This window comes from Hemiscyllium ocellatum, chromosome 20, assembly GCF_020745735.1.
Source record: "Hemiscyllium ocellatum isolate sHemOce1 chromosome 20, sHemOce1.pat.X.cur, whole genome shotgun sequence".
In the NCBI taxonomy this organism is placed as follows: domain Eukaryota; kingdom Metazoa; phylum Chordata; class Chondrichthyes; order Orectolobiformes; family Hemiscylliidae; genus Hemiscyllium; species Hemiscyllium ocellatum.
In genome coordinates, this window is record NC_083420.1 from 37,052,225 (window position 1) to 37,064,737 (window position 12,513).

The 12,513-nt window shown below is 39.4% G+C and overlaps 1 protein-coding gene across 1 annotated transcript in view; it reads left to right on the plus strand.

The window, feature by feature from the left end:
• LOC132825603 (probable helicase with zinc finger domain) overlaps nt 1-12,513 on the plus strand; it is a 275,845-nt gene that overhangs the window by 93,442 nt on the left and 169,890 nt on the right. The window contains exon 14 of the mRNA XM_060840985.1: nt 6,409-6,527. Within this exon, the coding sequence (XP_060696968.1) occupies nt 6,409-6,527 (119 nt within the window). The remainder of the gene's footprint in view (nt 1-6,408; nt 6,528-12,513) is intronic.

Below are 12,513 nucleotides of genomic sequence, written 5' to 3' on the forward strand. Positions count from 1 at the left end.
CGCTGTAACCTGCCACATCCTTCCTCACTGTCAACAACTCCACCGATTTTCATATCATCCGCAAACTTGCTCACCCGACCTTCTAGCCCCTCCTCCAGGTCATTTATAAAAATTACAACAGCAATGGTCCCAAAACAGATCCTTAACTGCACTCCAAGATGAACCTTTACCATTCACTACTACCCTCGTTCAGCAGGGTGCTTTGTAGCCAAACCCATGACAGTGGCCTTGGAAGTTGTCAGTTCGTATTTAAATGTTACGACAACCAATCCAACTATCAGTTAGAACCTTCTGTTTGAAACAATTTTAATTTGAAAGATCAGCATCCTCAAGAAACTTGGTTGCTGGCAACTTTTGCTCATGACTGGTGATGGATATTTTCTTCCTGAAAGCCAAGAGGATATAGACAGTTATGTTTAAGGGACTCACTACAGAATGTGTGGAGGTTCCTGAAATAAAGGAACACCTGTGGAATACTGTAATTAGCTAGTTATAAGCCTGCTAGGAGTTTGGATGAATCCAAGCTTTCCCATGTCAGGAGGGATGCTAAGGGCCTTTATTAAGTAAAGAAGTAGCAGTTTAGAAGGTTTTGAAGCGATGAAGCAAAATCCTGCAGTGGTGCAAATGGCTAAGGGAATCCCAAAGATTCCACAGGAGGTGATGAAGCCAGTAAAAGGTTAAGGAGGCCAAAGGAAAGCTAACAGAATTCTAAGTGGTGAGGATAGGTCCTGAAATGTTTAAATATGTCAAAATAGCGACATAGGAAAATAAAATTGCATATGTAAAAGCATCAGAGGTAGACTGAAATACAGCAGCAGTGTGGTTTGCAAACCTTCTTCCAGGATTTAAATCAGGACTGGAAAAATTACACAGGAATAGGAGTACACCATTCAGCCTCTCCATCGAATAAGATTGTGGCTGTTCTATGGCCTAACTCCATATGTCTGCCATGGGCCCATATCCATTGATACCTTGCTTAATAAAAATTTGTCTAAATCAGATTTAAATTTAACAACTCAATTAGCATCAACCACCATTTGAGGAAGAGAGTTTCAAACCTCCATTGCACTTTGCATGTAGAAGTGATTTTTAACATCTCTCCTGAATGGCCGGGCCCTAATTCTTAGGCTTTGCCTCCTTGTTCTGGTGGAAATAATTTATCTTTATCTACCTATTTTTTTCTCTGTCAATAACCTGAAAACCGTGATTAGCTCACCCCTTAATCTTCTAAATTCTAGCAAGTAAAGGCCTAATTTGTCTTGTCTCATCTCTCCTCATAAACTTAACCCCTGAAGTCCAGGTATCATCCTTGTAAACTTCATTTGACCTCCCTCCAGGACCAAAAGATCATTTCTAAACTACAGTGGCCAGATCTACTCATAGTTCCCTAAGTGGGGTCTAACTCAAATTTTGGATAACTGCATCAAAACATCTGTATCCATATACTCCAGCCCCTTAGATATAAAGGCAAGCATTGTATTTGTGTTCTTGTGTATTTTCTGCATCTGTACATGGCATTTTAAACAACGATGCACCTGAACCCCCAAATCCTGTTGGACATCTACTGTATTTAACTTTGCACATTCTAAAATAAACTCAGCTCTATCCTTTTAGTGTTGAAATAGATAATCTCGCACTTGCTCATATTAAAATCCATCTGCCACAGCTTTGCTCATTCACCTAATCTATCAATAATGTGTTGTATTTTATGCTGTTATCACTATCTACATTGCTGCCCAGTATTATGTCATCAGCAAACTTAGATATTTGACATACCGTTTCATTATCCAAACCGTTAATGAGACATTGTGAATAATAGCAACATGGATCTCTGCAAGACACCACTAGTCACATCCTGTCACTTTGAGTGCTTCCCCATTATTCCAACTCTGTGTCTTGCCACTCAACCAATTCCTTATCCATGTCAATAATTTGCCGTCACTTCCGTGGGCTTCCTCCTGATCTAACAGCTTTTTGTGTGAGACTTTGTCGAAAGCCTTCTGGAAATCCATATAAACAATATCTATTGATTCATCTCTGTCCACTATCTTTTTCACCTCTTCAAAAAAGATTTGTCAGGCCTACCTTTCATACATCCATGCTTACTCTCCCTGATTAGCTGAAATTTTTCGAGATGATCTGTTACCCTATCCTTGATTATTGACTTCACAATTTCCCCACTACACATTTAAGCTAACTGTTCTGTAATTTCCTGGTTTCCCTCTGTCACCCTTCCTAAAGGCTGGAGTGACATAGGCAAATTTCTAATCCAGTGGTACAACTCCTGAATCAAGGGAACTCTGAAAGATTGTATCGGCAATGTAGTCTCTTACGTCCTGTGGATTTATCTCTCTTCAGTTCCAATAATTTCCCCACTACAGATGATTTACTAAACTAATCTTATTTAGACCCTGATTCTCTGTTAATTTCTCTGGCAATCTGTCCCTCTTTCCTGCTGTGAATGCTAAAGCAAAATAATTGTGCAGCATGTGTGCCATTTCCCTTGGTCATTGACAATATTCCCACTCACAGCCTTCAATGAGTCAATAATATTCTTAATTAGCCATTGTCTCTTCATATAACTATAAAATCTCTTCATGTTGTCTTTTATGTCCCATACAAATTTCCTTTCGGAATTCTTTTTAGCTGCTTTTTAAGCAGCTTTATTGCCTTTTTTTAGTCTTTGTATTTGTCCCATTTTGTGGATGTGTACTGTTCTTTGCATTTCTATAAGATCTTTCTTTTAATTTTATGCTTTCCCTTACCTCCTTAGATATCCATGGCAGTAGTTTTTTTTCTCTCTGAGGTCAGGGTTTTCCTTCTTATGATACAAATTATTTCTGAATAGCATTAAATGTTTCTTTGAACATCCTCCACTGTTCCTCTGTTCATTAGCAGACCTTCCCAGTTTGCTGTGGACAGTCTCTGCCCAAACCCATTAAAGTCTGCCTTACATAAATCCAAAATTCTAGTATCTGATCTTTGCTTATCTCTTACAAACGCTACATGAACTTGATCATATTATGATCACTATTTGCCAAATGCTCACAACTTAGTCACTAGTTATATCAGCTTCATAGCTCATTACTGTATCCAATGTTGCCTGTCCCCTTGTCGCATCCAAGACTTTCCCAGACACACTCTAGAACTTCACAACTTTTCTGGCAGCTGCTTGTCGCTTTCTCCCAGTCCCTGTTAAGATCAAAACACCCCATTGATACTATTCTGCCTTTGCTACATAGGGCTTTTGCCTGAAAGGTTGATTTTCCTGCTCCTCGGATGCCGCCTGACCTGTTGTGCTTTTCCAGCACCACTCTAATCTTGACTCTGATCTCCAGCATCTGCAGTCCTCACTTTCGCCTGTGCTGCACAGTTGCCTAATTTCAGCATTTAAATAATATAGCACTTTGAGATGCTAGTGGATGGTTTTCATGTGACATCTTGGTGGTTTTAGCTTCCAACAAGGCCAACAGAAATTGGAGAAGATATCCACAGAGAAGTGCAGTGGACGTTGGACAGTGACCTGCATGATATCATGGGGCAGATTTTGTGTGGATGCTCACCTCTGAGGTCAAGGAACAAGAAAATATACTGTAAACTAGCCACATTTGAAAACTACAGGGGAAATGCAAGTGTACTCAATGTAGAATTACCACTGTCAAGGATCAAGTTGTCAAGTTCAAAGTTCAAACTTAGCTGAATCCACTGAATTAAAAGCTTAAGGGGAGAATGCAGTCACCTTACAAGGCCTCAACAATAATTTATCACCAGTCACCTTAGAAGTAAATATATTAATGTACCAGACACAGAATATTTAAACCCATGGATTGTGGGCTCATAACACAACAGTAAGAATTTTACAGTAAAACAAAATGTGCACAATACAATCCTGGGACCCAATGCTCAAAACTTTGAGCATTGAACTTGATTTTCTACAAAAGTAAAGCTCTCATAAAATCTCATAAAAGTTCCATTAAAATACCAAGAGAAACTATCACCATGTATTGCTGAAAGCCCAAACCCCTTTGCTGATGCTTAGCAAAATAAGAACAGAAGGCCCCAGGTTTCCAAAACAACAACTTTCTTAAGCTGGATGCCAAAGCCAAAAGACAGCCACTTGTAATTGTGCCTCATCTGAAGGAGTTGATGATAGTTTTCAACTTCAACAGAGCAGGAAAGCGTTAATATGAGAGTTGAACTGGAAAGATGAGTTGTACCAGACACAAACCACAAATTCTGTTCCTTTCTCCACAGATGCTGCCAGACCTGCTTGGTTTCTCCAGCATTCCAGTTTGTTTCAGATTTCTAAAAGCACTGTGTTTTGCCTTAATTGATAAGGGAGTGTCCGAGTATGAATGCTTTATTTTCGGGCTAACATGTAAGGAAATCATACTGTTTTGTTTTGCGTGGTGGGAAGGTGTAATGAAATCATACTTTATGAAAAATAACTGGATACTTGCTGGATGCCACCATTTGAATGCTGAGAAAGATTAAAGCCATATTGAGATATATCATCCATGATGGCTGCATGTTTGCATCACTGCACTGTTTAAATTCGAAGATCATTCAGTGGAGTTCACTGCTCTCAAAACGTCACTAGGAGCAATTGCCTTGAAAAAGGATGAATGACAGACGTCCTTTACCCATTAGTAAAGGATCCGGCAGTCATCTTGATCCATGCCTGGGTAGCGATAAACCATGGAACATAATCCAATTAATCACTTGGATCATGAAACTCTGGCTATGAAAGGAATCTTCGGGTAAAAAATGAGGTCTGCAGATGCTGGAGATCACAGTTGAAAATGTGTTGCTGGTTAAAGCACAGCAGGTCAGGCAGCATCCAAGGAATAGGAAATTCGACGTTTCGGGCGTAAGCCCTTCATCAGGAATGAGGAGAGAGTGCCAGGCAGGCTCAGATAAAAGGTAGGGAGGAGGGACTTGGGGGAGGGGCGATGGAGATGTGATAGGTGGAAGGAGGTCAAGGTGAGGGTGATAGGCCGGAGTGGGGTGGGGGCAGAGAGGTTAGGAAGAAGATTGCAGGTTGGGAGGGCGGTGCTGAGTTGAGGGAACTGACTGAGACAAGGTGGGGGGAGGGGAAATGAGGAAACTGGAGAAATCCAAGTTCATCCCTTGTGGTTGGAGGGTTCCCAGGCGGAAGATGAGGCGTTCTTCCTCCAACCGTCGTGTTGTTATGTTTTGCCGGTGGAGGAGTCCAAGGACCTGCATGTCTTCGGTGGAGTGGGAGGGAGAGTTAAAGTGTTGAGCCACGGGGTGGTTGGGTTGGTTGGTCCGGGCGTCCCTGAGGTGTTCTCTGAAGCGTTCTGCAAGTAAGCGGCCCGTCTCCCCAAAGTAGAGGAGGCCACATCGGGTGCAGCGGATGCAATAGATGATGTGTGTGGAGGTACAGGTGAACTTGTGGCGGATATGGAAGGATCCCTTGGGGCCTTGGAGGGAAGTGAGGGAGGAGGTGTGGGCACAATTTTTACATTTCCTGCGGTTGCAGGGGAAGATGCCGGGAGTGGAGGTTGGGTTGGTGGGGGGTGTGGACCTGACGAGGGAGTCACGAAGGGAGTGGTCTTTTCGGAACGCTGATAGGGGAGGGGAGGGAAATATATCCCTGGTGGTGGGGTCCGTTTGGAGGTGGCGGAAATGACGGCGGATGATATGCTGTATACGGAGGTTGGTGGGATGGTAGGTGAGAACCAGTGGGGTTCTGTGTTGGTGGCGGTTGGAGGGGTGGGGCTCAAGGGCGGAGGAGCGGGAAGTGGAGGAGATGCGATGGAGGGCATCGTCGATGTCCATCATCTAATTATGGAAACCTAGATCTGGAATTCTCTATACCCCCATGATGTTTGAGGTAATCAGATGGTTGGAGCACGGGAGACATGTGGCAAGCCAGCTAACCCTTTGTGTTTTTAAGCAACTATTTTCTCTGCAGACGAAGAAAAGTAAATGTTACATTATCCAGTGTGGGACTTTCTCCATCTCTCTCTCTCTCTCTCTCTCTCTCTCCTCACTCCAGCCAACTTATAAGTTTCAAACCTTTCTGCTGTTTTGGCTGTCCATGTGCTCGTGGTGAAAGCTACTATCTACAAAAGAATGGATAACTTTTTATGCTTCCTTGATGTCAAAATCATGAAGTGTTTTACAGTCACAGCTATAAATAGTTAAAATATGGTGGAATTGGCAAGCATATTCCTTAAAGAAGGAGGGAAGAACCTGTTGCAGTCAGAAAGCTGGAGGAATAGGATAGCTATCATGCTGATCTTCACCTGGATGTAACATACGTTATGCAGAGCTAGCAATGACAATGAATTAAGATAGAAGATGATGTATATTCAAATAAATACTGTACATTTGAGCTCTGTGCAGATTTTGTAATGCTTTAAATGTGCTGTCTCTCCGCAGGCTACTTCACACACATTTTAGTGGATGATTCTTCTCGAGCTATTGAATGTGAATCCATTATGGCGCTTGGGTTGGCTGATAAAACCACTAGAATAGTCCTGGCTGGAGATCCTATGCAGGTAGATCATAAGACAAAATATTTAATTTTACTATTGACAATATATAATCTTTATTACACTATTGTCTTTAGTCAGTCCTGATTCAAAAAGTACTTAGTTCATCATGAAAAGGGTTAAGTCTCTTATTTCGACCAATTATGGGGTTCTCTCAGATTTTGAATTAGAAGTTGCTCTTCTCGGTGTAAGTTGAGTTGTTGTTTTTCTTGTATCCTTTCTCTATAAACTATTAAAGTGATTGTATTGCAAATATTTCATGCAGGTTAAATTTAAATTTAACTAACATATGGTGCTTGAATATTTATGCAAATGTACTTACATTATGAATTCAAAAGTCAGTTTGATAACTATTACAAAATAGACTGATGGTGGTAATTGGCTGGGTTGAATTTGTCCTACTTTTTCTGTACAGGACAAAACTGGGCAATTTTTCATGTTATCGAATGGATGCCCGTGTTGTAATTGGACTTAAATGGTTTGGCTAGGGATCTGGAGTTCAAGTCTTTGATACAACTGCCAATATATTTTTGGGCCCTTACCCTTTGTAGTATCCAATGTTTTCTACTATTTCTTGATGTTATGTGGATGAATTGAATTGGTTGAAGACTGCCATGTGTGATGCTGGAGACCTCAGGAAGAGATTGAGATTGATCTTCCATCTGGCACTTCTGACTGTCAGTGGATGTAGACGCTTCAGCCTTATCTTTATTGGTTTTATTGTCCACTGCCATTCATGACTGGATGTGTCTGGATGCAGACCTTAGATCTAATCACTTTATTGTGGGATCACTTAACCCTGTCTTTTGAATGCTGTTCTGCTCTTGGTGTGCAAATGTTCCTGTGTTTGCAGATATGTTACTTTTGCATACTTTCCTTCACTCTTCATCACACCAGGATTGATTTCCAAGCTTGATGGTAATGGTAGAGTGGGGGTTTTGCCAGGCTGTAAGATTTCAGATTGTGGTCAATTACAATTTTTCTGCTGCTGATGGCCTACAGCACCAGTTTGAATTGCCAGATATGTTTGAAGTCTGTTCCAATTTTGAATGGTGGTAGTGTCGCAGAACATGACCGAGAATATCTGTATGTTAGAGGGCAGTGTTTCCTATTGTCCTTTCCAATGTTTAGTTCAATGCCTTGTATCCTGTTTGTTTTCATTCCTTTGTTTAGACTTTTGCAGTTTTGTATAAGTGAGTGGCTCTAGACCATTTCAGAGCCAACCACAATACTATGATTCCAATATTACACATAGGCCAGATCAGGTAATGGTAGACCTCATTTTTTACCAGGTAATGGTAGAGACAAAAGTAGAAATTGCTGGAAAAGCATCTGTGGACAGAATAAGCATTAATGTTTTGAGTCAAGTGACCCTTCCTCAGAACAGGAAGGGAACAATGATAAGAAGATTTCCTTCTGCAAAGGTTTTTTTCAATAACAGCTTATTTCAAATTTTTTAATTGAATCTGCCGTGGTGGGATTTTTACAAATTATTTATTCAGAGGCTGTGGGTACTGCTTGCCATTCATTGCCCATCTGTAACTGCCTGGTGGGGATGTCAGTTTCCTTCCTTAAAGGACATCAGTGAATCATATGGGTTTTCCCAACAATTGATTCATAGTCATCAGTAAACTCTTAATTCCATATTTTTAATTCAGACTCAATGATCTGCCATAGCAGATTTGAACCCGAGTTCCCTGAACATTACCTGGGTCTCTGGATTAATAGACTAACAATAATACCACCAGGCTATCTCCTCTCCATTCCAACACATATCCCCAGAACATTAGCCTGGGGCTCTGGACGACTAGTGTCATGACATTACCAATATGTCAGCAGTTCCCATTAGGTGCTTAGGTACTTAAATATTCTGAGTGTTTTGCTTATGTGAGTGTGTCTCACGGTGCCTCAAGGCTAGAGTCCATCTGAATTAATATAGGCATTTTGCGAATGCAGAAACAAATCTAAAAATGCTCTTGAGGAATATTGCCTTTGTAGTTTTTAGTTCTGATTTTTCTCTTTAAAATATCAAGTTTTAAATTATATCACATTGTGCATTTACACTGTACTGAGTTTCATCTGGTCAAAAGATATCAGCTAATTAACTTTTTTATGTCATGATAAAATATTTTAATGTCACAGAACACATTTTTACTATGCAACGAAAATGAGTTTTTCCAAATGAATAAGCATTATTCAGGTCTGTCTATGTGTGTTGAAAGCATAAGTCTTTTACAGAAAAATAAGTAGCAACAAGGTAGCAGGAGGAGGGGTAAGATTGATTAAGGATCAGAAAAGAATCTATACAAGGAGGTAAAGAACATGGTGAAGTATTAAATTGTATTCAATTTGTCTTGATGGTTGATAGCAAGTAATTAAGCAGGTGATTAAAGTTAATTGATCAGTATTTTTCATTTGTTCATGAGATTTGCATGCTTCAGTCCATCCCTAATTGCCTGGGAAAAGCAAATGTGTGCTGTCGTCTTGAACTATTGCAGTCCTTGGGGTGTAGAGGCCCTGATGGTGCTGTCAGAAAGGGAGTTCCTGAAGTTTGGCTCAGCGGCAGTGAGTGCTACAGTTCCAAATCAGGTGTTGAATGGCTTGAATTTGAATTCACTATCTGGATTGAGATAAAGAGGAAACAAGTGGGACAAGCATAAGAAAGAGCTGTTCCACTGAGTAGTTAATAAACTCTATCAACAAAAAAAGGCTATCTTGGTTTCTGTCTCATCTACTGTCTTCGATCCAGACAGACATTGTTAGCAGAGGATAGTTGCCTCAAGGTGAAGATCGAAAATTAAGTTCTTTTCAGACTGAAGATTGTAATTGTAATTAGTTTGGAGAAAAATGGCTGAAACCAAGTGTCAAGTGTCAGGATATTACTTTCCACTGATGTTTTGTGAAGCTTAACCTTCAGATTAATTAAAAAAATGAAGCGTATATATAGACACGGGGTTCTGCCTTTACCAAGAAGATAGCAAGCTGTGGCATTGACACTGCCACTTCCTACTAGAAGAAAGATCAATTGTCAAATATTCCCAAAACTGAGGCTCAACCATTGAACACTGAGGAAGTTTTGAAAATTTTATTAAAATATGGACAAAATTTAAGAAAGGTTGCCTATTTAATGCAAATGAGGCAACATTAAACTTTGATAAAGTTAGAAAGCTGAATGGCTACTTTATATAAAGGAATTTAACAGACTTGATGCACAGTTGCAAAGATTCTGCTTGGAGACTCCTAATTCAATGCTTACCTTTAAATTCTTTGACTGTGCTAAAATATTGAACGTGAATTGACTCAATATTAGCAGAGCTCAGATATTCAGAAAGAAATACTTTTGGGACAGATTATCAGAATCCTTTAAAACAATTCTGGAAAAACATTCATTCCCAGCTTCCTTTGTCTCAAATGTGACCTTCAGCAGTCAAATGAAGAATGAAAGCTTCAGTGGTAGTGGCGATGTGAGACTGCACAGATACAGACTGAAAATATTAATATGAAAGAAGAATTATAATTAAAACTGGTGAGGATGGTGATGCCTCTGGCTACTCTAACAGAAAAGAAGAATTGAAGAATTTTCACAGAAGTATGAACCCCCGGAGTGTCTGGGATTTGGCCAACATGCATCTCTAAAATGAGTTGAAATAACATTATGCAATGAATTGTCTTAAATGCATCAAGATAGTTTTGAAATTATGCAGTACACAGAAGGTTCAAAAGAAGATGGTGATATTGATCAGCCAGAGTGAATTATACCATTATAAAAATGCTTGGCTCAGAAATGAATGTTTTAGTTGCAGAAACATTGAATTGTGCTGCGTTGGATAGTGAATATATTTACACATTGTGTGTCGAGTTGATTGGTTAAAATATTAGTGTCGAAAAGTATGGTGCTGGAAAAGCACATCAGGTCAGGCAGGATTTGAGGAGCAGGAGAATCAAAATTTTGAGCATAAAGCCCTTCATCAGAAATGATTAAAATGTTACCAAGATTATTTAAATAATAAGGATCAAGTAGACTTAAGGCATTTAAGAGCACTATATGCTTCAGGTTTAGGGATGACAACATGCTACAATTGGTAAAAAGATGAATGATTTCCTATAAAGTAGACTTATCAGTATAGATGTAATGTCAAATGATTTACCCTAACTGTTGAACATAAAAGATGCTCAAATGAAACTGGACATGGAAAAAGAAAAGGTAATTATTTTTCAAAATTCTCTGGATCCACTGTTTATCCAGACTTCACATTATTGCATTTCTTTAACAAGATCTAACTTCATTCATTAAAATGTTAAAAGGTGGTATTGGTATCAGGAAATGGGATTTAAAGGAAAATAGGCTAGTTATTTTCAAACTACATCAGCGCTTTGCTCATCCATCTTTTCGTAAGTTAAGAATCCTGCTAAGGGAAGCAGGAGTAAGCGCTGATGAGTACGTTAAATTAATAGAAGAGTTCAGTGATGTCTGTGAAACACAGAGAGAAAAATCGGAGCATGCCATTGCGGCCAATATGAGTCTCCCACTAGCAAGAGACTTGAACCAAGTTATAGCAATGGATTTTAAGATATAAAATAAGGAAAATAACATTGTCATCATGCCAGCCATAAATATGGTGGCTACATTTAGTAGTCAGACTCTAATAATTTATAGTAAAGAGAGAGAGTAAAGGTGGACAAGGTATGGAGAAATGGAAAGGACTGGACTGGGAGCAGCAACCCAATTCCTAATTGGCAACCATGCTAGTAGGGCAGGAGATACATTTGCCAATAATGGAGTTTTTTTTCCCATTTTAAGTACACAGAAAAATGTTGTGATCTTTACATGAGTGATGGAAAACATTTCACAATAACTTCATAGCATGACAACCAAAATAGTAGGATACATTCCTTGATGTTAGAGGTACTGATTACATTGTTATGACAGATAGCAGGCTGAATCAAAATTACCCTTGTCATCATTGCATTTGTATACAGTGAAATGATATCATTCAGCGATCCTCAAAATTGCCCAGTTGTTCCAATCAAGACTTTATAAATAAAAAATCATGGACTCCAAATTTATAACTTTAACATAAACAGTAAGGTGATCCAATTGATACCTATGATCTAAAGCCCTACCTTCTTTTAATCGTAAGCCCTCACTCTCATACAGACACAATTAAGCATTAAATTAAAAGGTGTTGTAATATGCCAATGCAGAAACAGTTTCAAATCATGGATATCAGGTGTTCAAAAATTCCTTGGACAATGGGTTATTCACAGGTGAGTGGAACTGTATACCTTGCTTGACTTCTGAAGTCAAGGGTTAACGAAACCAGTTTTGGCTGTCTTCAAGAAATATTTATTTATTTCTTACAGACTGGGATTCTTTTCTCAGGACATTCAACTGTTCAATAATTGGAGGGAAATTAGAGAGAGAGCAAAACAAAGCTGTGTAGTTATGGAAGCTTCCAGAAATCATGCTGCCTTCTGCTGAAGCCCAGTCAGACTGGGTCTCTTTTCAATCAGCATTCTCTGTGTTTGGCTAATTAATACTGGTCCTCCTTTGACTAACTCAGTATCCAACCATCTGCCATCCCTGACGATGGCAGTAGTACAGCAATTTGCCTATTGTGTCCATAGATCAGTTAGAATGTTTCTTTATTTTCCAGGCTAATTCCTAGCAGAAGACATCTGTCTTTGTTCTCTTCTCTTCAAACATGGCACTGTTAAAAGTTCAGTTGTTAATTTCATCTCCGTCCCAAACCAAATAATGAGAAAAATAAAAGAAGGGTAGTGATGGTCTCTACAATGCAATTACAGAAGCCGAACGCATCATAGAGAATGTGAGGCTCCACGAGCTTTAAATTATACGTAAGATAATTACGAGCGCCATATTATCAAGTAGAAGGATTGACTCAGTGATACAGGTATGCAGAACAAATCTCTTTTCTCCAGGTGGCAGCAACCAAAACTGGAAACCAAAATAACATAGATATACCAGGAG